Below are 26,520 nucleotides of genomic sequence, written 5' to 3' on the forward strand. Positions count from 1 at the left end.
GAATTGGGATCGTTCCTCTGAGATCGCTGGGCAATGCCGATTCACACCAGCCGAGGCGCTGACACCTTGGGAAGGCCAAACGGTGCCTTTCTAGCAGAGCTGGTGCACGAAGGTAGGGTGTGCAGGAGGGCTGTGCTAGTCTATCTCACCACTGAACCCAAATCCAGTTGAAACATGCCCGGGGGAGGCCCCGGGCATATTGGCAGGTAGGCCTGATCCCACAGAGGCAGAGCCCTACTGGAATCAATGGGGTGCTATGCGGGTGGAGGAGCTGCTTACTCCCTTTCCTTTGTGGGACAGGCCTCACTCACTGTGAGCAGGCATTCTGCGTTGCTGGGAGTGACCACTGTGTGCCGGCTGTATGCTGTGCTCCCTCTGGGCAGAGCTGTTCTTGCAGCGGTGCGTGCACCGGATTGGCTAACCCTCCCTTTCAGGGCCAGATTGCCAGCATTCTGCAGAACGGGCGGCGCCGGGGTACAGCCACATATTGCTGGGCAACAGGGTTCTGGCCTTGAGCGGCAGTGGTTGGAGAAGATTTTGAGAGATCTCCCCTGACTGAGTGAGGGGCGTCACGGCGTTTTAGCAGGGGGTACAGAAACCCACAGCCACTGGGCATCTTCTCCCTCTGTTTCCCAAAGAGCCAGCCATTGCCCACTCCAGGCAAGGGAGCAAATGATCTGGCCAGCTCCTGTTAAGTTTGGCTGTTGTCTCTCTCTCATGACAGACACGCAGCAGGGGGTCCCGCCTCAACATCATAATCATCGCTGAGGGCGCCATGGACAGGCACTGCAAACCCATCTCCTCCAACTACGTGAAGGATGTAGGTGACGTGCTCTGGTGTGCGTGCTCGTTTGGTGGGCATGGCAGGCTCTGGAATTGGCCTCTAACGAACCCGCTTTCTTTTCTCTGCTGACCAGCTGGTTGTTCAGCGCCTTGGCTTTGACACGCGGGTGACCGTTCTTGGCCACGTTCAGCGTGGCGGGACCCCGTCAGCTTTCGATCGTGTGCTGGTAGGTACAGTCGTGTGGGGACTTGTGCGCGGGCGTGTTCTGCATGTGATCGCCCCGAAGGGTCTGGTGGGTCTGCGTTTGGGAGGGTGACACGGTGAGCAGCAAGTGGGCCTGGGAGGTAAGCGCTCCTGGGAGATTCCAGATTCGTGGTGCACCTCTTGGGCAATGCGTGGAGTCACACGTGAAGTGGAGTGTTGGCTGGTGCCCGACCCCGTTGTACAGAACAGAGACCGATGCGTTTTCTGCCCTCAGGTGTTTACTCCTCCTAATCCACTGCTAACTGTACTGATCTCAAATAATTTAGTAATTCTCTTGGATCCTAATCATCTAAATTAGACAAACAAACCTGCTTAGCCATCAAATCCATCCAGTGACCAGACGATGGTCTAATCAGAAGCCTGTGCCCATTTCTCTCCCTGCCACCTCCGAGGGGCTGTGTCGAAGGTTTGTCTAGTAGTCCACAACTCTGCTACCTGTGTGCGGGAGTGAGTTAACGAGGGGGAAATGGAGCTCTACTGAGCCCAGAATTAAAACCTCCCAGTTACAGCAGCACCTGTCATGCTCCCTGGGGAGCATCTTTGTGATGTGGGTACCAGGGAGGAGATCCAGTTGTCAGCTGCCGCTGAAGGATCCCGCAATCAGGTGTGTTTGTGCCCACGCCAGTCTTTAGCATGTGGGTGTGTTTTGTGTAAACAAGCCCTGGAGATGCTCTGAGACACAGGTTGGATTCCCACTAGCGTCTCTACAAGGCTCCCTTATAGCACGAGCTGCCACTTCCTTGTGGGCGGGAGTCGCTGAGCGCAGCATGTGGCAGCGGCATGCCTGCACTAGAGAAGCCGCACTCTTACCAAGGTCACACATGTCCGTCACAGAGCAGTAAGATGGGGATGGAAGCTGTGATGGCGCTGCTGGAGGCCACGCCTGACACACCTGCCTGTGTGGTGAGCCTTTCCGGGAACCAGTCTGTCCGGCTGCCCCTGATGGAGTGCGTCCAGGTGGTGAGTACGTGGGGCAGCTCTGGGCAGACAAGTTCTACTTCTCAGTTTTGGCCTCTGGCTCTTTTATACTGTACTCTACTGTGGCACACAACAGCAATTAACAAAGGCCTCCAGAGTCCAGAACAAACAGAGGATGGCCTCAGAGATCTGTGCATCTGGGGGGGTTGTTCTAGCTCTGTTCAGGCGGGGTTTTATGCCTCATTAACAATGAGTCATCTCATACACAGATCCCCTGGATCTTTAGATTTCAAGTCCCAGTAAATTCCTTCTGCTGTCGTCCAAAGCGCGTGTGTGTGTGTGCGTGCGCAGCCTTTTATAGATTTGACAAGTTCTGCCCTGTTTGCCCCCAGCAGGGAATCAGCCAAGTGTAATTTCATTTTCAACCATGTCTTGTTTTTAGCTGACTTCCGTTGAATTACGTGGCTTTTTCTCTCACTGGGGCTTCACCATCACTCTTTTTTTTTTTTAAGACCAAGGAGGTGCAGAAAGCGATGGATGAGAAGAGGTTTGATGAGGCAATCCAGCTCCGGGGGAGGTGAGGCACCCGAGTTATGGCGGAGCAGCAGTTTTGCAGTAGCTAAGGTTGAGGGTCACTCACCTTTTTAAAGATGACTCTTCTAAGTGCTATAAAATCCACATGCTGATTCCAATTGTCTTGAAACTCGCTGTGGCTCGTGGGGGTGTGGGGTAGGGTTAGTGGTGCAAAGTTAGGGTCATTTGAGCAGGGGGTTCCCAAGCTACCCTCCCGCCACTCTCAAGAAATAACGTATTTACAAAATCACCTGGTTTTTCTAACGGATTCTGTGCACATCTGGGGCTCAAACGATGGCTTTGATCCTCCCCAAACTGATCTCACTCCTTGGGATTGATCTCAGTTTGTGCACCGCACCCTTGGCTCTTTGAGGAAGCAATACTGACAAAGTGAGGTCGGGGTGAGCGAAACTGACACACCCAAGGGAAATGTGCATGCGTGAGGCAGGGGCAGGGACTCTGCGTCTCCACTCTGCTGCCCCTCCCTGCCTCCAGCTGGTCCTGGCCCTTCTCCCAGCCCCACCAGCTCCCCAAGGAGGAATGACGGAGGCATTGAAGCAGTGCTGGGGGAGTGAGCAGGTGGAGGGTACGTGGGGGTTGGAGCTGTGCAGAGAAGAGAGGGGTGGGAAGGGGGGATCGAAGCTGTGCAGTGGGAGAGGTTGGGGACGTTTTATCTCTGTCCTCCAAGACCGCCCACATCCATGCCCCCCATTTCTGTCCCCCTTTCAAAATATACCCCCCACCCCGATTCCATGCTAGTCCCTGTATTATTCCCAAGTCCTCTGCCCAGTCACCCTGTGGGTTCCCTGCCAAAGCCTGCCTGCTTTGCAGGGGCGGGAGGTCCGGTCTGTGCTGAGCGGGCAGAGAGAGGGGTGAAAAGGAGATGGTGCCAGGCAGGGAAGGCGCTACATGCAGCCAGGGCATTCTCGGGCCGGGTAGTCACTGCCAAGGAGCCAGGGGCTGGGGAGAAGGACAACTGGGCTGTGGGACATGGGAAGGGGCGGAGAAGTTGTTTTGAAAAGCCAAGGACATTGACTGCTGCTGACACACCCTGCAGCACCCAGCGCTGAATCGAGGCAGTTTTGACCCTCCCGGTTCACATGCACCTTTTCTCTTGTCCCCGCGATGGCTCTGGCAGCCTGCTCCGACCCATCCCTCCTCCATTCAGTATGGCAACAGCTCACATGGTGACAGCAGTTGGGGGGCATGCAGAGAAGTGCTGCCATTCAAATATGTGCAACGCAACAAAGACGATGGGCCCGTTCTCTTAGACATCAGCCTTACTGTACCCTTTCCAGAGGCTATTGCCAGCTCCCGGCAGCAGAGTTAAGGTTGTGCGGGGGGGGGGAGCGTGTTCCTTAACCCTGTAGTTCCTGGTTTTCAGACGTGTGAGCATAGCTGAGCTCATCATTCTGGAAGGGCATGAGATGCCACTGGGTGATCTTTGCTAGTTAGCAGTGTTTTGGGGCGGGTAAAAGCAGCACAGCCCGTGCAATCAAACCTTCATGCCCTGCTGTGTGGAGCTGCTCATCGCTCAGCGTTTCTGTGAGAAAGTCACGAAAGGGAAGCTTTTCTAACTCAGCTGCCAAGATTTGAAAGCTGGCGCAGAAGGCAGGAACCTGGCATTTGGACGAGTTTGACGCTAATTTAAACAAAGGAAAATGTTTTTGCCATTTTCCAAGGCTTTGTGAGTACTAAAAAGTACCAAAACTGCCTTAAAAACCCCCTTGAAAAGATGAAATTTGGGATGTGGCTGCTCTAAATGGTAGAATTAAAAGGTATCTCAGAGAGAGAGATTAAAATTAGTCCAATGTTCATGCACAAGCAACTAAAAACACTAGTTTAAATCCTGGCAGTAAAATGATACAATGCCACTGACTGCCCACCGTCCCTCCACTGGAGAATGCAGACACCCAGCGATGGGAAATACAAGGATCGCACTTTGGTAGCTACATCCTCAGCTAGAACAAATCACCATTGCTGTACTAGAGTCAGTGGGACTCCCTGGCTGGACGTTAGCTGGGGATCTGTCCCCGGCTGTCCATATGCTGTATTAGGGGTTGTCCATGTTGCTTGCTGGGGAGAGGAGCAGTGGGGCTGAGCTGTGGGGAGTAGGAAAGTCCTCGCTTCACCCAAGGCTGGGGAGAGAGCTACACAGCATCAGGAGCTGATTTCACTGGGGAGGCTCACACCTGCAAACAGCTCCCAGCGTGGGACACTCTGGCACAAGGTCCTGTTCCCCCCTGCTGGAAATGGCCAGCTCATGTCTTCTCCATTACAAGGGCTCTCAAACAGCCCCAGACCAAGGGCCCCGTGCCCCGAACATCCAGTTCCTGCCGTGTGAGCCCTTGGAGTGGTTCTCCTAGGCATCAGGCCCTGACCCCTCCCTGTTTCAATCTGTGATCTCCTGGCTTGGTGTTGAGTGCTAGCTCTGTGGAGTGGATCTTGCTGGAGGGGTGTGATGTGATTGGGGCGTGGGGTGACTGGCTCATCGAGAGTGGTTTTCTTTCCAGGAGCTTTGAAAATAACTGGAACATTTACAAGCTCCTGGCACACCAGAAGGCAGCCCATGAAAAGGTAATGGGGGGAGAAGGTACAGGAAGGACTTGGGCTCCTGGGTAATCTAGCGGAGACTAGTGTCCACCCACCTGTGTGCACAGCCGCACTCACATGCATGCCCCGATGCCCACACCTGTGTGCATGCACCGACACACCCGCTGGCTTCCCTAACAGCGTGTGGTCCTTAGGGCGAGGGGGGAGGGAAGCCAAGTGTGCGAGGGCTCCCTAGGCAGAGCCCGTCAGTATCCGATCCTACTCTCCCTGGGGCTCCCGCAGCCTGGCAGAGTGACGGGGCTGATCCGGAGAGCTTGTGGCCACAGCAATCCCTGGAGCCTCAAACCCAGTGAGTGACTCTGGTGCTACCCGGCCGATGTGGCTGGGGCTGGCCCCGGGTGTTTGCCGGGCATGTGGTGGGGCTGTGCTGTGATCTCCTGGCACGCGTGATTCTCCCCACTGCAGCTGTCTATGCTGACCGGTGTTGCTTGTCTCCCTTCCTGCAGACTCTGTTCAGCCTGGCCATCCTGAACGTAGGTGCGCCGGCGGCCGGCATGAATGCAGCGGTCAGGTCGGCGGTGCGCATCGGGATCTCCCGGGGGCACACGGTCTACGTGGTGAATGATGGCTTTGAAGGCTTGTCGAAAGGCCAGGTACACATCTCCATTTGACTGGGGATGGGGCAGCTGGCACGATGGGTTTATGCATCAGCACTTGCCTCTGGGGAGCCTGCCTCTAATCCTGGTTTCGGTCCCAAGTGGTGGCTTTATGTAACATCCCTGGCGAGTGTTTGTCACATCACCAAGCCATAGGTAGGCTGGCCCCGTCCAGCGAGATCGGTAGGCTGATCTCAGCCAGCACTGAGACTGTAAGCAGCTAATTCCATCCTCTCACGCACCCTCCAAAATGTACCGTTATCTTAATGCCCAGAGCTAGGGAATTTACTGCCGGGTATCTCAGGCTTCCTGGCAGCTTGGCTGGCCCTGAATGGGAAAAAGCCAAATTGTCATCAGCGTGAACCAAGACCTTGCTCCTTGCAGATCCACGAGGTGGGCTGGCACGACGTAGCAGGCTGGCTGGGACGTGGTGGGTCCATGTTGGGCACCAAGCGGTAAGTGGCGTGGACAGGCGGGGTTAATCGAAGCAGCTGCTTGCTGCTAAGTTGCCCAGGTGGAAGGGCAGAGGGGGGATGTCATGTGCCCCTCCCACGGCACAGTGAGAAGTGACAGGGCAGGATCAGACACGGTTGGAGCCAGGCGCTAGTTTCATGAACTCCATGACCCACTGAGAGGCAGGGCTGGCCTTGCACATACTCAGAGCAAGGAGCTGCTGAGGCGCCGTGGAAGCCTCCGGCTTCTGTGCCAGCTCTCCACGTTTCGCCCTGGCCTTCTCCTGTGGCAGGGCTGGTGTGGGAGGAGGTCACTCCCCATCCAAACCCCTTTTCTGGTAGCAGGGCTGGAGGAGAAGGCAAATCAAGGTGGCCTGTTTTCTCCCTGCTGCCAGCTTGGGACCCCTGAATCCTGGGATGAGCCCAGCACCTCTGCCAAATGCCCGTACATCTTCTTGAAGTGAAACCTTTGTCGGCCTGCTGCAAAATGCTGTGAGTTCCCAGAGCAGAGCCCTGGGGTCGATCCGCTGCAGCCCAGGCATCACTCCAGGCGTTCATTGGAGCCAGCACCTCCCATTGCTGTCAAGAGGTGGAAAGGAAACTTCCCCCAAGTGGAGGGGAGATGGGGAAATGTTCACTCCAAAGCAACTGGCCCCTGGGACCCCACTGCCAGCTGCACTCCTTAGGTCCGGCTGTGAATTCTTAGGGCCTGGCTCTCGTGTAGCCACGTGCACCTGGAGTGGGAGCAGACCCTGCCTGCTCAGCCCACCTGCGCTTCCATCCACTGTGCGCAAGGGGCAGATCAGGCCCCGTGTCTCAAGCTGTGTTGGTTGTCAGATGTCCTGGTGCAGTGATCCGAGATCCAGGGTCCTAGCAGGGCCCGTCAGGCTTCTCTTCTCCCTCCCAGCTCGGCTTTGCTCCATAGCCACGCAGTGAGGCGAGCTGTTGGGTGAAAGCCTCTGGGGAGCCCACCTGAGTGCTGGGCGGAGCTGCACCTGGCGGGGGGCTAGGAGCACTGCAGCTCTGCAGAACTTCATCAGAGCCCAGGACCGTCTCACTGGGCTGTGGCTCTGGTGCCATCTCAGCATGGTTGCCAGACCTCTCCCAGGCTGTCGGTACAGAAAATAACCCAAGTGAGATACTAAACTCCCCTGGCCTGCGGTAATAGCTCTCTGCCTGCATCCAGGCCTGCTCCCGCTGTGCCGCGTCTTGGCACTGGAGTCCAGGGCTGAGCCGTGCGTCACACTTGGCCTCTCACGCTCCAGCTCCTGCCCCTTCCTGGCCGTCAGCTCCCCTCCAGAGGCATGGCGCAGAGGAGAAGCTGGGAACGTTGAGGGCGGGGAGCTAGGCTTGTGTAAGCCAGCAAGCCAACAGAATCACTGCACTCCCTAGCTCGCAGTGGTGTGCTCAGGGGCCAGGTGGCCCCTCTCAAACTGCCCAGCTTGTGCCGCTGTCTGTGGAGGGTGGGACTGGCAAAACCGCCTTTAGTAAGCTGGCTGGTTGGCTTCCCCTCCACCCTTATCGGCCCAGACAAACAGAGCTTTGAGTGCGGCTGTTAGCACCCACGGGAGACCAGAAGCAGGTGGGGTTGCCGATCCCATGGTCGCGCCATTCCCTATGGTGCCGAGTGCCGTTCATGCTCCTGGGAGCGTGTTCTCTGCTTGTGTTCTTGTGAGAGAGACGTTCTCTCCTCGGGCGTCCCAGCCAGTAGCCGGCAGCCACTCTCCTATGCAGCCGTCTGTCAGAGACATGTAGGCCAGAAGGGAGGGCTGTGATTATCTAGTGTGACCTCCCGTGTAACACCGGCCAGAGAACTTCACCCAGGGGTACCTGCATCAAGCCCGTATCGTATGGCTGAGCTAGAGCACGTTTCAAGACAAGTTCCTCATCTATCCTTGCTCTGTTTGTCCTGAAAAGCACTAACAGCTGGGTGGCAGGGAGTAAATTCTCTTGCCATCCAGTCAGGGGGGTGAGATTTCAGGTGACTTTGCCCCTCGATGATATGGGTTCCTTTTCACTAGGGCATGTTCTTCCTGGCATGTGGCCAGCCTGGCACCTGGGTGTAGAACTAATGCAGGTGTTGCAGGCTGGTGAGCGGGGTGCGTACTGCACTCAGCCACCTCCTTGTTTCTCTCCACAGAACCCTTCCGAAGACCTGCATGGAAAAGATTGTGGAAAACGTGCGGAAATTCAACATCCACGGCCTCCTGGTCGTTGGAGGTTTTGAGGTGGGGTGAGGCAGCTAGTCCCTTGGATGGTCTCTTGTGCCAAGGGGGATTATTTTGTATCTGTGTATTATGAGTATTCCAGCTGAGATTGGGGCCCCACTGCTACACACTAGACATGCTGATGGTAGGAGACAGTCCCTGTAGATCTGAACAGACAAGGCAAAGGGTATCGTCCTAGCCCCACCTTACAGAGGGAGAACTGAGGCCCAGACGGAGGCAGGGCCTTGGCCAAGTCCCACGGGCACTCTGTGGCAGAGCTGGGACGGGAACCGGGATCTCCTGAGTTCCAGCCTAGTGCTTTACCCACAGGCCCATTTTTCCACGTATCCCAGACTGCAAAATGTGTGTGCTCAGTATGGCCCTTGACACGCCATGTAAGTAGGTGGATGCTGTGCACGTGCAGGGGCTGCCTGGTAAGCCAGGATGTTGTCATGGCTATACCCCAGCCCCACCCTGTGAGGGAGGGACCACAGCTCTCCTGCCTGGGGGTCAGAGGTTCACAAAAAGCCAATCCCATTCAAACGGGGGTCTCTAGGGGTGCTGGTAGTAACCTGGCTGGAGGCACCCCCTTTGCCAGGCTACTGCTCCAGTCCACTGCATACAGGACCCTTCTCTCCCCTCCTGAGAGCCCACAAGCCTTCTTTCTAAAGCAGCTGGGGTCAAGCTGTGACCTTGACTCTGTCCCTGGAGTTGGGTGTGAGTAACGGCAGCAACTGCTGCTCCTGTCGTTCATATGTAATAGCAGCACTGACATGGTGAAGGCCCACAACCCCCCTGGGAGGCAGATATATGTTGTTAGCCTGTCCCAGGCCTGGCTGCCCTCCCCATCCTGGCCCCTCCACGAAGATGTCTGGACCCACACGCCGCATCTGTCTGCTTCTGGGTAGGCTCCAGCTGCCTCCTCTGGCTCTCGCTTCTCCAGCACAGATACTGCTGCTATTCCAAAGGAATGGTCCCTGTGGATAAGCTATCCTGGGCCCCCAGGACCAGTGCTGACTCCCCAAGATCCCCCAGTCACTCAGGAACACCCTCCCCAGAGCTCCCCCCCCCAATGGATGCTCCGGTTTATAGTTTAACCCGTCAGGGACACATGACAGTTAAAGCAAGTAGCATAGAGAGTTGTCGGAGGAATTTCTAAACCAATCACACTTTTACTGTTAGACACAGCACAAGACCTACACAGATTTAGGCAAATGAAGGAACCCCTGTACACCAGTCCCTCCCTCAGAGACTGCCCAGCTCTGAGAATTCCTTGGATTTTGGTCCATGCCTTCCGGGGTCCCAGGTCTCCCCCTCTTGGATGCCACTTCTTCATCTTAGTCTTCTCTTCATGATTATGGAGTCTCCTCTGACTCCAGAAACAAGCTTCCTTTACCAGCTATCAGGGGGTCCCCTTAGGTCAGTGAGCATAACAGCAATTTTTTAACAGCAATTCCTAACACTCTTTGTTCCTTTGCTTTTCCTGGGAATTTTCCAGTGCTTCAACCCCACCCCTTGCAGCTCTCCTGGGAAGTAGTGTCTCCTCCGCTGCAGCCATCTCTTTGTTTTAGGGTGCTTCCACCTGAATGGAAGGTTAATGACTCTTCATTGTTCCAGGCACAGCCAGGTTTGGGTGGAATGTGACAGACCCTGTTAGCAGATGGCTGATTAAATATATACTGAGGAATAGTTCTTCACAGAGCTCATAAAATCAGTTCTGCACTGAGATTCCCTGAACCATCACAGCCCTGTTTCACGGAAGGGATGTTGAGTGATCTTCTCAAAGGCCTAGGGAGCTGGTGTCAGTGCTGGGACTAGTAGTTAGTTCTTTGGCCCTGGCCCTGCATAAATACCACACCCTCTCTAGTAAAGATTACTTTTCTGACTCAGCGGAGGAAGGCCAGCCCAGAAAGCAGTGGCCTACCGTGGGCAGGGCGGGGAGGGGGGTCTCCGGGTCGGCCCTTCACCACATGCAGGAGGCTCTGAGGCCAGAGGGGTGAGGCTGTCCCCCCTCCCCCCCTGTCCGAGCTGGTGCGGGGCTGGAGCTGGGGGGTAAACGCCAGGCTGACCCTTCACAACGGGTGGGGAATGGGTGCAGGAGGCTCTGAGGGGTGCCCCTTAGCGCCTCCCCCCCGCCCATCATGAAGGGCCATCCCATCCCCCTCCCCAGGCTGGGGGGTGAGGCTGCCCCTGTCCGAGCTGGTGCAGGGCTACAGTGGGAGAGGTGGGTGCCGCGTGGTGGGTAAGTGCAGGGAGAGTGGCAGAGCCAAGCCTGTATTTGCAGCCCCCCCTCCAAGCCTCGCAGATACGGACCCCCCTTCCCTGGGGCAGCTAGGGGGTGGCGCCTCCTGCCCTGCTTGGGGGGGATGCAAATGTAGGCTTGGCCCCCGGGCACCGGAGACCCTCAGTACGCCACTGCAAGAAAGCTGTGCTCAAGCTGCAAACCACCACGGATAAGCAGTACAGCTGAGTGCACAACAGAACCTCTGTTGTGTTACTGTCACACACACAACAAAGGACTTGGATGTTTTTTCTCGGAGTAAGGAAACAAAACCTAACCCGGTTTCCTTATCGCTGTCTAGGACAGTCTGTGCAGTGCAGTCAGAGGGCACATGGCCACATCAAAAATATGCCCCCAGGACTGACCCATGGCTGGCAGGCTCAGCTGCTGATATCGTGGTAGTGCCTAGGGTCCCCAGCTATGGCCCAGGACCGCCCCGCTGCGCTAGGTGCTGTACAAACGGAACAAAAAGAGAGTCCTTGCCCCAAAGACATTACCCTGCGGGACGCTGAAGCAGGCTGTTGGGGGGCTGCCGTGTGCGCATTGCTGCTTCAGGGGGGGGGGAGGTAGATAAGAGAGCTGCTAACCCCCAGCACCTTTTGTGAGCGTGTCACTGCACTGAGCCTAAAGCCGGCCTTGTCCTGGGAGTGCCGCTCTCAGGGCAGACCCCAGTGTTGAAGGTGGTGGGGCTTCTAGTCTCTGCAGTGTCATGACCGTTCATTTGTGCCGCCCCTGCAGGCGTACGAGGGGGTGCTGCAGCTGGTCGAGGCACGAGGGCAGTACGAGGAGCTCTGCATCGTCATGTGCGTGATCCCGGCCACCATCAGTAACAACGTGCCTGGGACTGACTTCAGCCTGGGCAGCGACACAGCCGTCAATGCGGCCATGGAGGTGAGGCCAGCAAAGACCCGGGTGGGGGGGCGGGGACCACATCAAGTTCCCTGCAGCCTTAGTGAGGTGAGCAGGGCCTGCTGGAGACTTGTCACTGTGGGAAGGTGAATTCCCAGTGCAGGCCCGGATCCCCAAAGGGGCCTAGGTGTCGTGATACTGAGCATCACCATGCCGAGCTCGTACTTATCTAGATAATCCTAGTTAATGGGCAGTGGTCCCACTGGAAACCATCAAGTGGCTTTTGCTGACTCCCCATTTCATTTAGCTTGTTACTGGATAGGAGGGTGGCTCTCTGGAGATGACCTAGGGGGTGAGCTGAGGAGGGGCTCTGAGGAGGCGGCTTGTGCTGAATTCCGTGTTTCATTCTTAGTCCCTTTGTGAATAAAGCCACAACCCCAGGAAGGGGCAGGTTCAGACCCACACGGCAGCTTTGTCCTTCAGCCCAGGTCCTGCGGAAAACTGAGCAGGTGGCTGTCCATTCAGGCCTCCTGCAGCCAGGCTGGGGCTGTGTGTGGTGCACTTCACTTGTTGTTTTATGGAGCAGTCTCAGCAGCTGTCAACAGGTCTAGCAAGGGAAGTTGGGCTTTGCCTTCTGCTTTGCTACAGGGCATAGTGCAGAAGTCCCTGGGGCTGGCAAATGGCCCTTCTAAGGAGCTGATGTAGCAGGTGACAGCAAGGTGAGCTGCAGCCTGACCAGGCTGCATCCTGCAGACTGGCTGGCTCCCGAGAGATGCCGTTCTCCCTTCAGAAGAATGAACTCTCCTGCCAGTGCTCTCTGTACACTGGTCGGGTCGTGGGTGCATTCGAATAGGCATGGGAGTGGTAGGGCTGAGCGTGGATTTGAATGGTGTCTGCCGTGACCCAGTGTCCATTCAGCTTTAACCAGCGCGCAGCACTGCCAGGGCCCCAGCCTCACCTCGGCGCAGACTGTGCTACCGGCAGCAGGTGGAATCCCCCGTACGGTTGGCAGCGGGAACTTCCAGGAGCCCAGTGCAAGGTTTTTAGTTTGCTGGCGTTCAGCTTCCCATCTGCTGGGCAATGATACCAGCAAGGATCCTTCACTCCCCTAATGGGGCAGAGGGTCTGTTTTTATGGCCAGGAGTGGCCCCCACAGGTTCTCTGAGGACTGCATTATAGAACTGCTCAGTGGCTATTGCAGAGAACCCCCGCTCGAGAGAAACCCCAAGCGCTGCTGGGAGGTGGTTGTGCCGAAAGTCGGCTCGGCTGCAGTTTGTCAGCGATGGCCTCAGGAAAAGGGCATCCCTGGGAAGCTCTGAGGAGCTGGGACGTGTTGCAGTCTACGCTAGAAGCAGGTGGAGAGGCTGGTTCGGTTAAAAGGGATCAGATCGCGTCTGTCTACCCTGAGTCTCTCAACAGCTTATGGGATCTCATTGTCTGCAGATTAATTCAACATGTTCTTAAGCCTGGCAACTGCGGCTGCAGGGCCTATTAACCTGTGTTCTCCCTCCAGCAATGCCTTCTCGTGCCAGCCTTGATTTAAATACAGGGAGTTAACATTCAACCGCCTGTTATAAATCATAGATCTTCCAAGCCTGTGGATTGCAGCACATCACTGGGTGCTTGAGTTTCTGCTCCCGCTTGCCTGATGGGCTGAAACTACTCAGGGTGCCAGCTCGCTAGGCCAGGGTCTGGGATCCAGCCCCGCTGTTCCTGAGAGGTTAAAATCAAAGCAGACTTTCAGATGATCTGACTTCCTGTTCCCTTCTGGGTGTTTGTAGATGATCCCTAGAGGAGTGTGCAGTGCACAGAGAGCAAATCTCAGCTTCAGTCTTTGGTCCTTTATGAATTCTTTTGCTGTGCTGAGTAAAGCCCCTGTCCAGTGCGAGGATCCCTGTACGAAGGCCAGCTTTTGCTGTGCGTTCTTCACCCAGTTTCCTAGACCTGGGCCCAGCCCTTGCAGAGACATCTCAGTGTTGTGCATATCCAACAAGCACGTCTCGTCCTGCCTAGCTCCAAACCTGGAAAACAAGCCTTAAGAGCTGAGACACATCTCGCCTGCCTGCTGCGCCAGTGACAGCACTGGACGGTGTCACACAGGTGCCTGGTCTTGATTGCTGGGCCCAGGACCTCTGTTTCCCGGTTCAGCCTTTACATTACAGAAACTGCTGGAGCCGTTCTAGTGACGCCATAGTCAGGGCCCCAGGCAGCGCATGGTCCTGGCGCTGCCGTGTTTGCTGAAATCTATATAGGATCTGGCTTCAGAATCTACGTTTTCAGGGTATCAAGAAATCAAGAGCTGAGTTTTCAAACCTGAGAACCTAAAGCCCTGCGTTAGGCATTCAAATCAAGGATCTAGTTTTCAAAAGTGCCAATACCCAGCAGCTCCAGAACCCAGCTGAACAGAACAGTTCAGAGACCCAGGGGCTCTGCAAGGTGAAAACAGCTTCGTTTCAGTGTAGACATGTTAACTCTGAGACCTAATGACAACAATTTAAATAGCAGCATTGTGAACCACTTCACTGCATCCATATAATGTGCTTATCCCTCAAGCACCTCCTACGCCTCCCGCAAAGCCCCTTTTATTATTATTATGTGGTTATCACTTGTGTTAGCGTAGCATGCTGGAGCCCCAGCTATTCACTAGGACCCCATTGCGGTAGATGCTGTACAAACACAGGACAAAAAGAGATGGTCCCTACCCAGCTGCCAAGGCTTCCAGCCCCTTCCTCCTCCACCCCGACACATTCCACAGGGCAGCGATGAGCTGTCAGCACACAGACCTGCAGCCCATTGAGCAGGGAAATGTGAGGAAGAAGGAGGCGCCTTTCAGCTGCCCACCCTCCCCTGCATTTCCAGCATGGGTCATCCAGAGAGCCCTGTCCTCCCCCACTCAGCACTGTCTGGGAGGCTGCTCGCTCGCCCCCACGTAGAGCGTGGAGACCCAGCCCCGTGCAGCCCATGCTCCTGCTGGGGCCAGCATTGCAGCCTCTTGCACCTAGAAGCAGCTACTTCCTCCCCACCATCGCTCTGTGGGGCCTCGTCCTCCCTCCCCACACTGGCTAGACACTCTCTGCTCATCACCCTGCTAAGCCTGAGGCCTGCCCTAGCCGGGACACTCTGCAGGCCCTGGCTGCCTGCCTCTAGCCCCAGAAAGGCCAGAAGGCCCAGTCCTGTGTCACCAGGACATGCAGTGTAAGGTGAGGGGACCAAGGAGCACTTCCCCTTCCTCTGCCCGCTCAGCCTGGGCCCAGCACAGTGTCCCTGCCATCACCCCCAGTCGGTTGCACACCCCCAGTGCAGGGCTTGAACCTCAGGGCTGGCCTGACTCCAAGCAGATGCCTGCCGGCCGATAGCAGATCACTCCCCGGAAGCAGGGGTCGCTGGCAGTGTCCTGCTGGAGTGCGTGTGCAAGTCGAGGCTGGATTCTGTCAGGGACGGTCTAGCATGTCGGGGGCATCGTGAGGGCCGTGACGGGGAGAACAATCCTCAGCTGCCCACTGGCGGAGGAGAGCCTGTCTGCTGAGGGTGACAGCAGGCGCAGCTCTGAAACAAGGCTGGATCTCCGTGCCAGCTGCCAGGTAGGGCCGCTCCGGGAGCCAGCGTGGGGATGCCCATACTTGCTCTAATTCTGACGCCTGTGCTGATGAGCCCTCCCTCCTCTCCCCGGCGCAGAGCTGCGACCGCATTAAGCAGTCCGCCTCTGGCACCAAGCGTCGCGTGTTCATCGTGGAGACCATGGGGGGTTACTGCGGCTACCTGTCGACTGTGACCGGCATCGCCGTGGGAGCAGATGCTGCCTATGTGTACGAGGATCCTTTCACTATTCACGACCTGAAGGTGAGTGCGCTGGCTGGCTTCTGCGGGGATGCGCCGAGCTGTGTACGGCGCGTGTCCGTCCCTGGGGGCGGGACACGGGCTGAACATGCCTACGAGAACAGAGGGCATTCAGGGGATGGCTTTGCCTGCCATTCCCTGAGTGTCTTCGGGGCTGCTGTTGTAGCTCTGTCATTATTTCACAGCACCATTAATTAAAGGAAGAGAGAGCAAATGGGATAGAGAGAGGGAGGGAGGGAGCCTCTCCTCACTAGCTGGGCCGAGGCGATGTAAGCGTGCGGGTTTGCCAGTGGGAATTCGGTGAGGAAGCCAGAGGTAGATGTGAGCAGGGAGAAAAGGGCAGAGTGCTGGACATGGGATTGGGAGCCTCTGATAGGCATTGCAGACCGCAGGACCCTGAGATGGCAGAGGACAGCCATTGGCTGCCTTTCATTGCCTCGTCAGATCTGAATCTGAATGCTGGCGTCATGAAGGCCCAGTGGCAGAGGCTGTCATGGTAACCTCCCATCGTGAGGATCGTGTCACCGGCTGCTACAAGCGTAGGCTGCTTGGTCCCTGTTACGCAGCAGGTGGTGGGTCTCATGGGCATTTGAGAAGCAGGCTGTCAGGGAGGCAGAGGAAATGATTCCCCAAAGGCCCTAGCAATAAAGCTGGCCCAGGAGGATGGAGAAGGAAGGGAAGAGAATAATCCCTGGTAACGACCATCCCCCTGGGTGATCCCCAGGTGCCAGTGGGGGATGCTCATGTGGGTGCTCTAGTGCAGACCTGTGGAAATGCCCCCGTCTGATCAGCTTCCTCTCCCTGGCTGAGCACATGGTGCAGCCGCTGTTTGGACCCTGCCGGGAGCAGGAGGAGACGATGCCGATTGGAGGCGGGTGTTTCTGGAGAGGGGGGTTGGTTTGTGCCGAGCAGGTTGTTCCCACCCACCCGGTGGAGTGGGGCTGGTTTGGATGGAGGGGAGGGGAAGGCCCTGGCTGGGATGGTGCAGGGTGCTGTACTAGCACGCCCCATGTCTGTCTCACAGGCCAACGTTGAGCACTTGACTGAGAAAATGAAGACGGACATTCAGAGAGGCCTGGTGCTGCGGTGAGTCAGCCCGGGGGCTCTTCTCTCAGGGGCAATGCAGCTCTCTGGGCTAAGCCCCCACGCCGCACTCCAGCCCACGTGGGGTGCCATCCAGCCCCCTGTGCACCCTCTTACCGCCAGGCTGGAGAGCCAGCATTGCTGGGCAGGGCCTTCCCCACCTCCCTGGGTGCTGGACCTGCTTAAATTCTGCTGCGGGCGGGAGGGGGTAGGAGGGTGAGCAGTTTTAACCCTTTTCCTGCTGAGGAAAGCACCCCGTGGGCTGCACGTTTACAACGTAGAGGGTTCTTGAGTGCGCCAGCCGCAGGACGCAGCCCTGCTGTTGCACTTCGAAGGGCTACATGCGCCCACAGGAGTCGAGGAGGATGACGCTCCCAAGGGAAGCCATCGGGCTGAGCAATGTGGGAGAATGTTCTTGACACGGCTCAGGTTGAACTGCAGAGAGTTGACATCCCAAGCGCCCGTCGGGGGGGATGGGCTGGTTTTAGCTGTTTGAGGGCCAACAAGGAGCTCTGATCCTGGGCCTTCAGACTGATGATTCCCAGTCCTTGTAGCTCAGCTTCAACCAGAACAAGACTATGGTTGGAGTTAGGGTTACGACGGTTAGAAACTTGGGCAGGAAGTACAGTGACAAACTGGGGCTCGGCTTAGGAAAGCACAAGCCGAAGAGGAAGCATGTGAACCGGGGGGAGAGAAAATGGGACTGCAGGGGCAAGGGGTGAGACTTGGACGTGCCAGGGATCAGCCAGTGAGGCGTGGCTCTGCCGTGCGGTGTGGCATCGCGTGGCAGTCGGTGTGGTCACTGTCTCTCCTGGCCTGGCTGAGACCCCGGAGAGCTGCCGTGAGCCGTTGCATGGCTGAGCACTGACTGTCACCAGCTACGGTGCCTGGTGGTTGGAAGCCCAAGGAGAAGTTCCTTAGAGTGGCGCCCAGGGGGCTGTCTGAGAAGAAGGGGATGAATTAGATGTAGGCTCTGTGAGGGAAAGCTCCCTGGCAGGACGATTTCTTCCGCTAGGAATTGGTTCCCCAAGGGGAGAGGTGACAGGCCCAGCTTTAGAGATGTTGGAAGCAAGGCTGCGCAAGGAGCTGGCGACCACACTGCCAGGGCAATCCTGCCCCAGTAGGACGAGGGGGGCGATCTAATCAGCCTCCTCCATCTTTGATATCTAGGGCTTCAGCCCCACACCAGGTCTTGGCATACAGGGCAGAGGGAGTCTCCTGTGGCATCTGTTGACCTGTCAGGGTTTGGTACCTCTGTGGAAGCTCTCAGGGCCCATCCAGGGGTGGCAGTGACTGGGTCATGCTGGGATTTGGGATCATAGATGATTGTCACAAGCCGTGGGTGGGCTCCCCCGCCCCAGACACGCCCCCCCCCACCAGGACCTGCTGAATTGTGGGAGGGAGCCCGGCTAATGCGCTCTCCTTTCCTTCCCCCAAGCAACGAGAAGTGCCACGAGCACTACACCACCGAGTTCCTCTACAACCTGTACTCATCCGAGGGCAGAGGGCTCTTCGACTGCCGGATCAATGTCCTGGGGCACCTCCAGCAGGTAGGGCAGGTGAATCCGAGGCAGGTGGCCAGGGCCAGAGACAGGCTACTGTTTAGAGCAGGAGAGAGGCAACAAGCCACCAGCCTCTCAAGCCCCTCCGCCCCTTTGCTTTCACCATCTCCCTGCACTCATGGCCGTGCGGAGGCCTAGGCTAGCTGTGCATGGCCGGTCTTGGCGTCGCTCTACAGGCCGCACCCCTGGGAAAGCCCAGCACATGGCGTGCCGCACCTGCATGGGCTGTAAGCGCCGGGTATGGTCCAGAGGTGGGTGGCCATTTCCAGGGCACCTGCTGCCTCTGTTCCATAGTGATGAGTGGATGGCCACCCCCACCTTCTGCGCCCCTCCCCCCTCCCAAACCCCTGTGCAACAAGCTCCCTTTGTTCCTGGTTTAATGGGCCACCTGTCTCCGTTTCCAGGGAGGCGCACCGACCCCCTTTGACCGTAACTATGGCACCAAACTGGGGGTGAAGGCTGTGCTGTGGATGTCGGAGAAGCTGCAGCAGGCTTATCGCAAGGGTACGTTTAGCGTTCTGGGGTGAGGGGAGCTGTCATCTGGCACGGGGAATGTGGGCAAAGACGGAACATTGCCCTGGGCTCCGAGAACGGAGGCGTTGACGCCAAGCCCCTGGTGTCCATCAGGCAGGCTTCTCCCCCTCCCCCCCCCAGCGAGCGTCCATGGCTGGTAATCTGGCTCCACGGGCCCTGCCACCCATGGGGATCTGCAGAAACAACCTCTGGAGGTGACGGGGGAGCAGAGGCTCCACCGCTCAGTCAGCCCTGGCCTCTGCTGAGTTTGCCAGCCAGGGGATGGATTGTGGAGGTGACCATCCATTCACCAGGACCCGGGCTGGGCCCACGGGCCAGCACACAGATCTGTGCGCTGCAGCCAGCCAGTAACAATTGCTACACGAGCCCACTGCCGGCCAGCGGACTATGGAGCAAAGGCTGCGTTCCTGCCCCCCTATCCAAGCTGGGGAGCTATGGCTGGTGGGGCAGTAGAAGGGGAGAGCGCCCCATGCTGACTGGAAGCATGCTGAGAGCTAAATGAGGCGCTTTGCTCTAGGGGTCGGCCAGTGCTTTTTGCGCTGTCAGTTAGAAGCATCTCTGCATCCTGCTGCTGGCTGGTATCTGGGGCAGGGGGTGGCACAGCCACGGGCATGGAGCCTGTGACTCCACTTCCTGCCCACATCCGGGCCAGGGTGCGTGATTTCGCTGGCTGCCTGCTCCCCAGCGTAGCCTTGAGTGGTCTGTTACTAGCCCCTTGGCTTGTCCCTGGGCTCGTCCCTAGGCTCTGGAAGCCCCTTGCTGAGTCTGGGCTTTGTTGCTGGTTAAGTAATGCTCCGCAGGGAGGTGGGGGACCCCGCGTGGCTGCGTCTGTGCTGCTGATAACACCCTGTCTGTGGTCCCGCAGGGCGCGTCTTCGCCAACTCCGCAGACTCAGCCTGCGTGATCGGGCTGAGGAAGAAGACGGTGGCCTTCAGCCCCGTGTTGGAGCTCAAGAAAGTCACCGACTTCGAGTAAGTTCCGGGCTGGGAGCCAGGAGAGCTCCCTTCTCCCCCTGCACCTGCTGCACGGGAGCTGGGGCCTCTGCCAGCCCAGCCACCAGCGATGCGCCTCTCCCATGCTGGCGGCAGGGAGCCGGGCTGGGGTGGGCGGTGCCTGGCGGTTCAGACGCAGCGCTCCCAGCCTCTTGGACAGTGCCGGCAGGGCGACGCCATCAATAAGAGCAGAACTCGGTTTATTCTCAGCCCTCTGACATCCCCAGGAACCTGCTTTTCACCCGCCAGGCTCCTCCCTGTTCATTTCGAAGCCTAGCCTCGCTTTCCAAGAAGTGGCCAGTTCCCTTCTTCGCGAAGCCTGGGAAGGTGTCTCTCACGGGCTGGAAATGCTGGAGGGGGGCGGAGGGGGCCATTCGTCAGCCAGGAGCACGAGTCTCTGGGCTAGATCCTTCGTTGCCAGCCTAGGTGCGGGGCTAATCTCTGTCCCGCTCTCCCCGGCAGACACAGGCTGCCGCTGGACCAGTGGTGGCTCAACCTGCGCCTGATGCTGAAGATGCTGGCCAACTACCAGATCAGCCTGACCGAGTACATCGCCGGCAAAATGGAGCACGTCACCCGGCGCACCCTCAGCATCGAAAAGGGGTTCTAGAGTCCCCCGCCCGGCTGCCAGGACACTGTAGTGCCCCTCCCCCCGTCTCTCTCTTGCCTCTCAGTACAGTGTTAACCGAACACCAGACCCCCCACCCCGTGTGCAAGGAGTGGGGGCTTCCGGCCTGCCCTGGCAGTGACCGCCAGGGTTTCCTGCCATCTGGGAATTCCAGCCATCCTCTGGGATTTGCTGACACTCTTTTCTCCCACCCAGCCTGCAGCGTGGGTCTGTGACCTGCCTCTCCCAGCAGGGTAGCTCCGGCTGCAGCACACCCACTGGTGTGAACCTGTGGTTCAGTGGTTCTGGCGCTTGGCTAAATGAACCGCCTTACAGGGGCCTGATTCTCCGAGAGCTCTGAGGACTGGGATCCTCCAAGGTACTGAGGTGCCTAACTCCCACTGATTTCAGCGGGCTGTCGCTGCCTAACTCCCCATCAGGATCCGGGCCCAAACCAGGCCCCTGTAAGGATCTCCCGGTGGGCTCGTTCTGTTGAAGTGGTCGGCCCTGGCGGCTGGTGTCGGGGAGGAGGGCTCTCACATCCCATCTGCACAGGGCTGATCCTTTCTCTCACGCTCTGATTTTGTTTAACGGATTGGGCATCTAATGAATTATTCCATGGTCCACTCGTGGCCAAAGGTGCAGCGGACACGGTCGCTCTCAATGAACTGGAAGGCAGCCCTGGCAGGAAGCAGGGCTGAGGGCTGGATCCCCACTGGCGCTTCCCCATGGCTTGCTCTCGACCTCGTGGAGGTACCCAAAATCTCCCCCTGCTCTTCCCAAGCTGGCAGACATGTCATGTTGCCCGCTGGCCCTCGTCTGCTGGGACACTTGCCAAAATACATTTCTTCCTGGCAACCCGGGCCAGCTTTGTGGTGTGCGGCGAGCCCCCAGGAGACAATTTTGCATGAGTGCTTGGCTCCTGTTTCTCTCCCATTTCGGAGGTGGCGTACCCTGGCTCTTAGCTCCCTTCCAGGCTCTAGCAGCTGTTTCATATGAGCCAAATGGCTTGGCTGCAGTGGGCTAGTCACCGCTGGCAAAGCTTGTGCCTGGAGCCAACCTTTGCTGGCCGCGCTGTGTCCCAGTGTTCTCTGTGCGCTCCCTGTCTCATGCTGTCTGTGGCACTGTATGTCTCTCCTAGAGATAAACCCCGCTGAACCCGAACCTGTGTTTCTGCCACGTGGTGATTGTGCCCCTGTCTGCATGGCCTGGCACCCGCGGGGGAGAGAGGGGAAGTTTGGACAAGTGACGGCGCAGCTCCCAGCAATCCGTGTTGATGGAGTCGTGGCGTTGAAAGGGGCAGACGAGAAGGACTGAAGTTCGTAGGGAAGGGCGGGCTAGTTTGGAAAACAAACCCCTCTCCCTTGCTGGCACTGGTTCACTCCCCCCAGGCTGTGGTGTTCTTGTCTGTCTGTCCTCCCAGATGCTGAAACCCCACCGAAGTGGCTCACTGCAGGGTCTCTGGCTTGCTAGGAAGCAGGGCAGAGATGCGGCAGGAAATCCCAGGCGAGATGTGCGGTTTGGCTGGATGGCCTCTCTGCACCTCGCCTGGGACCTCTGCTCCCGCAAGGCGTCTGCTCCGAACGCTATGCAGCTGTCCGAGAGTAAAGGGCAGGACCCCAGGGGCCATGCATGGGGGCTCCAGTGACAGGAGCACAGATATGAGATCTGCCAAGGGAAGCCGGCGGGGGGTGAGCAGAGCCCAGGGCGGGGTGTTGCCCTCACATGTCCTAGGAGGGCCAAGGCCAAGCTGCCAGGAATGCCAGTGGGAGGCCAGGGCTGTGGGCCAGAGTTCAGGCCTGAGGCGATTGCGAAGTGAAATATGCCAGCAAGGAAAGGAGCTTTCGTTGGAGCTGGCATCAACTCAGGGCGTTGGGGCAGGCCTACAAATGGGGGCTGGCTTAACTGTCCAGGAGGGAGCGTGGTTAGCGAGAGTGGCACCAGTGCTGGCCTGAGGAGAACCAGGCTGCAGTGACAAGCTTAGGTGGCGCAGCTGGCGTTCGGACGTACAGTGAGCTCCCGAGGGGCAGCGCGTCACAGGGAACGGCTGCGGTGAGGCCGGAGAAGGTCCTGGGAACCCAGACCGTATGGAGCAAGCCCGCACGGGCCCCGGGGGGACACAGGGGGAATCGCCCCAGGGCTCCCACCCTCCTGCAATGATATAAAGCCTCAAGGAGGGCAGAGGAAGCTGCAGGAGCTAAGGCTAGCGTGGGAGTGTTTCTGGGACCTGGAGGGTGGCGGAGTGTGTAATGGCTGGATCCTCCTCCCATCCAAGTCAATGGGAAAAGTGCTACTGGTTTGAATGGGGCAGGTCCTTCCCCTAGGGCCCCTTCCCCTGGGTTCACACTGCCCCTTGCACTGGCTGGGAGCCAGGGTTCCACCATCAGTTACCTGTCAACAGGTATGAGCAAGGCTTGGTGGGCTGGATGCTGGAAGCCTGTTCCATGAGCTGCGAGCTGCTAGGAGCCCGGAGGGGTCAGAAATAGTCTACAGGAAGGAAGCAGTGTGGCCTAGGAGGTAGTGCAGAGGACTGACCTGGGTCCTCTTCCCAGCACTGACCTGCTTGACCCTCTCCAAGTCACTTCCCGGACTTCTCTTGCCTTCTCTAGGAAAGGGAGTGACATTCGCAAAGCCAGCCTCCTCCCCCAAATAAGGAGCGAGACCAGCCAGAGTTGGCTGCCCTTTGCCCTCGGTTCCTGGGGCCGGTGGGTTTTCCACAGGGGCGCTCAGCTCTGGCAGCAATGGGCTCAACGCGAAGCCCTGTAGGCCATTGCAAAGGCTATTTGTAGGCCTGCCCCCACGCCTGATGCCCTTTCACCCAACGGGGTCCCCACATGGTGCCCCATCTCTGCTCTGTACCAGGACAGAGAGCCAGGCAAGCGGGACGCCTGGACCCTGCCCAGCAGCAGGGACCTGGGGAGTGTTGCCCAAAGACCCTGGTAGATCCCTTACAGCCAGGATCACAGGGACAGGGGCCAGGCCCCAGGCCTTTCAAGGCCCCTCCTTCAGAGCGGGCACCCCAGCGGGAGCTGCCTGCTTGCAGAGACTTGGCAACCTCAGAAGGACAAAGGGCTGAGTCAGCCAAACCCGAACACAAGCTCCTGCATCAGCGTGTCTACAGGTGAGACAGCAAATGCCTCCAACTCTGGCTCGCTGTGCCAGACTCCCCAGGGAGTCACAGATGGGCCCCACTGCTTGAAGGGGACTAAGCTTTTCCTCCCACACCCGCCCGCACCAGTAATGGAATCGGTCCGTGCCCCCACCATTACTGCAGTTGGCTCGGCAGACCGGCGGAGCTGGAGGCAGAACTGGGGCCGGGGGAGGAGCTGGGGCTAGAAGCAGAGCTGGGCTGGGAGCCAGCACTGAAGCCAGGGTCGTGGTTAGGAGCTGGGGGCAGGAGTGGAGCTGGTTGGCGCTCCCTTCCCACCCCACATGGGGGCTGGTCTGGGCCCTGCCATGCCCCCTGAATGTTCCCCCATGCCCCCCTTAGGGGAGCTCGCCCCACAGGTTGCTAACCACTGCCTTAGACTCCTAGACAAGCTAGACTGCATGATAAATTGTAGCAAAAATCACAAATAGTCCAGGTTACTCCCTGTCTCAAGAGACGGTCACTCACCCAGGTCAAGTTGCACCCTAGATTTCACCCCAAAGACGGCACTAGTAGCCAATTCTGTAGTTAACTAACTAAAGGTGTATTAGCTAAGAAAAGGAAATCAAAGTTACTGAGACATTAAAGCAGGTAAGAATATATGCACAGGCGAGATGCAGTTTGTAATTCCAAATGGTGGCAGAGCTATAATAAATGGCTGGTTTCCCAACAGCCTTTTCAAGGGTGCAGATTTTCTTGGGGGATCTCCGCTTAGCAGGTGGTACCCATTCCTGTAAGAACAGTTCAGTGATGAAGGACCTTTCCCCGAGGCCATATGTACGGATTCGTGTCACAGAACGCAAGCTGACAGGGTCACCATCCTCATGGGCTTGTTCTTTGATTGATTGGTGGAAAGAGAGGAGCACCTGTAGAGACCTTGATCTCTGATCATCACCCACGATGACCACTCGCCTTCAAACGCCCGTGAGTTAGCACTTTCCTGCTAACGTTCTTCGTTTGCATTGCTCAAGGCTGCTTTTGCCTTTGACGGGTTATTTAGTTAGTGGCGTACATACAAGGGAAATGTTGCATATATATCGTAACAGGACACAGAGAAGTGAAAACAATGCATGTCACACCCCTTGGTTTTCATGAAGCTTAAGCAGCAGATTAAAGCGGTTTTTAATTTTATAAGCATGTATCTACACTGATACACAAGTGAATTGGCTGGGGGCTTTGGCAGGAGCTGGAACCATCCCCATTTCACACATGGGGAAACTGAGGTCCAGAGAAGTGACTCTTCCCAGGTCCTAGAGCAGGTCACTGGAAGAGAATAGAGACCCCATCCTGACTCCCAGGGCCCTGCACTGGGACCAGGCAGTCTCGGAGGCTAATGATCCTGTCTTTGGGATGTGTTTTGAGCGCTGAGGCATTAAGGTTACAAGTGTTTCAGTGGTGGTCCGCTAACACCTGAACACTGGCTTTCACTGTTACGACAGTGCTACAGCCTGAAATGCCAAGGAGTCTGGGAATGATTCAGGGCCACCTACCAAAGAATGTGTCATCCCTCACCCTCATCCTCTCAGCTCACTCATCTCCAGCCTTGTTTGACCCTTATACCTGTGTGTATTTTGCAAATTGTCAAAATACATTCATAGGAGATGATAAGCCCCTCTTTCCTACTCAAGGGCTCCGCGTCCTACTACAGAGCAGGTAACACGTATCATATGGCTGGAAAAATGGAACTGGCCCAGAAACCTGGACAGTATTGGGTGGTCTGTGTGGGAACACCTCAAATAAATGTTTCCCAGAGATTTTGTTCCTACGTCAGATCTCAGCGCACAAGCACAAAGAAGAGGAGTTGCTTCATCCGGAATCTAGGGCAGGCCCTGCAGCTCTGCGTGCCGCTCCAAGGGGGGGTGTGGGGAGACAGACGGTGAGCTGAGTTTGCTGGAGGGAGTCTCAGAGAAGATTTTGGCCCAGTCCCATGGAAGGACTTGGGCGCCCAAATCCCAACCGGCGGCTGTGAGCCGCACAACTCCCGCTTGGCTGCTTAGCGCATGCCTGCCAGATTGGTCCCTCTTCCAAATCCAGCCAGAGGAAGAGGAGGAGAATAAATAATCAATTGCTGGAGAAGGGGACTGGACGCTGGGTCTGCTGTCTCCTAGGGGAGTGCCCTAACCATCTGGCCCTAGAGGTCTTCTTACACTCTTGACGGCACCTCCCTTTGGCTGGCTCAGGCAGCTTCCCACCTAGCATGCTAGCTCTGTGTATCCCATTCCTAGATGCCCATCGCTCCCCATGCGTTGTAGAGCCTGGGTGGCCATAGCAGGGGTCAGGGTGAGAGCCCAGTTCAAGGGGTCTGGAAGAACGGCTGCAGACACTGGGAGAGAGGCAGATGGTCCAGATGAGCAGTCAGTGTCCAGGAGAGGGATGGCAGGCCACTGTACCTTTAAGGACCAAGACCAGGTGCCTTGTATGGGCTTCTGCTCTCCCATCCAGTGCACACAGGGGCTTGGAGTTATTAGAGCCACCTGGGGAGGATCAAGGGTGTGTTCAGGTGAATGACTCAAAAAGAGGCTTCAAAGCTAGGATAAAAACACCACCAGCACATGGGCCCAGGAAGGAAAGCTGAGAGACCCTGGCTTTGAGGGGTGAGTGACAGGCTGGGACACCAGAACTTACAGCCATTGTGCCTAAAAGGAGGACTGTGAAATCCTGAATTTAAGGGGGGCAAAAGAGGCTCTTCTGGGAGCCAGGTGCTTAATGAACTAGAGCCCAAAAGCAGGGGGCTGTTATTGTGAAGACATTTTGCTGTAAGTTATTTCTGGGGGCTCAGAGGGAAACTGAGGCAGGGTGTCCATAAGACCATGCTCAGCCAAGAAGGAGTGCCATAGGATGGCATCTGTCTATAGTGCCTCACTCAGGCTTTCTAGATCCCCAAGATTTGCAAGGCATCAAAAATTGGTGGTTGCAATGCTCAGCCCTGTCACACTGACTGGCCTGGCTCATGATCGTGAGTGCCGACCTTGGGGCGGAGTGTCAGAAACAAGGCAGCCACCCCAAGCTGGTAGTGTGTTCTCTCACTAGATTTCACCAAGCCATACCAAATGTGAATTCCTGGATCACTGTAACAGTCTCACTGTGGAGTCACAGACAGTCCTCTTGGGCTCTCCGGTCCAGCTTGCCACGCTGGCAAACTGGACTTAGTCATAAATAGTCACTCACACCAAAAATCACACCCCATTCAGGTTGCTTCCACTCCCCACAGACCAGTCAC

The 26,520-nt window shown here is 57.1% G+C and overlaps 1 protein-coding gene across 1 annotated transcript in view; it reads left to right on the forward strand.

The window, feature by feature from the left end:
* Positions 1–23,418, forward strand: part of PFKL (phosphofructokinase, liver type) — a 39,592-nt gene extending 16,174 nt beyond the window's left edge. Inside the window, exons 8-22 of the mRNA XM_067538731.1 lie at positions 725–820; positions 918–1,010; positions 1,883–2,008; positions 2,479–2,543; positions 5,053–5,116; positions 5,599–5,745; positions 6,133–6,203; positions 8,341–8,428; positions 11,427–11,579; positions 15,213–15,377; positions 16,399–16,460; positions 17,896–18,007; positions 18,424–18,523; positions 19,419–19,524; positions 20,008–23,418. Of these exons, the coding sequence (XP_067394832.1) occupies positions 725–820; positions 918–1,010; positions 1,883–2,008; positions 2,479–2,543; positions 5,053–5,116; positions 5,599–5,745; positions 6,133–6,203; positions 8,341–8,428; positions 11,427–11,579; positions 15,213–15,377; positions 16,399–16,460; positions 17,896–18,007; positions 18,424–18,523; positions 19,419–19,524; positions 20,008–20,155 (1,596 nt within the window). The 3' untranslated portion in view covers positions 20,156–23,418. The remainder of the gene's footprint in view (positions 1–724; positions 821–917; positions 1,011–1,882; positions 2,009–2,478; positions 2,544–5,052; positions 5,117–5,598; positions 5,746–6,132; positions 6,204–8,340; positions 8,429–11,426; positions 11,580–15,212; positions 15,378–16,398; positions 16,461–17,895; positions 18,008–18,423; positions 18,524–19,418; positions 19,525–20,007) is intronic.
* Positions 23,419–26,520: the final 3,102 nt, after the last annotated feature.

Source organism: Emydura macquarii, unplaced genomic scaffold, assembly GCF_026122565.2.
Source record: "Emydura macquarii macquarii isolate MOO-44397 ecotype Brisbane River unplaced genomic scaffold, CSIRO-AGI_Emac_v2 contig_499, whole genome shotgun sequence".
NCBI classification, from domain to species: Eukaryota; Metazoa; Chordata; order Testudines; family Chelidae; genus Emydura; species Emydura macquarii.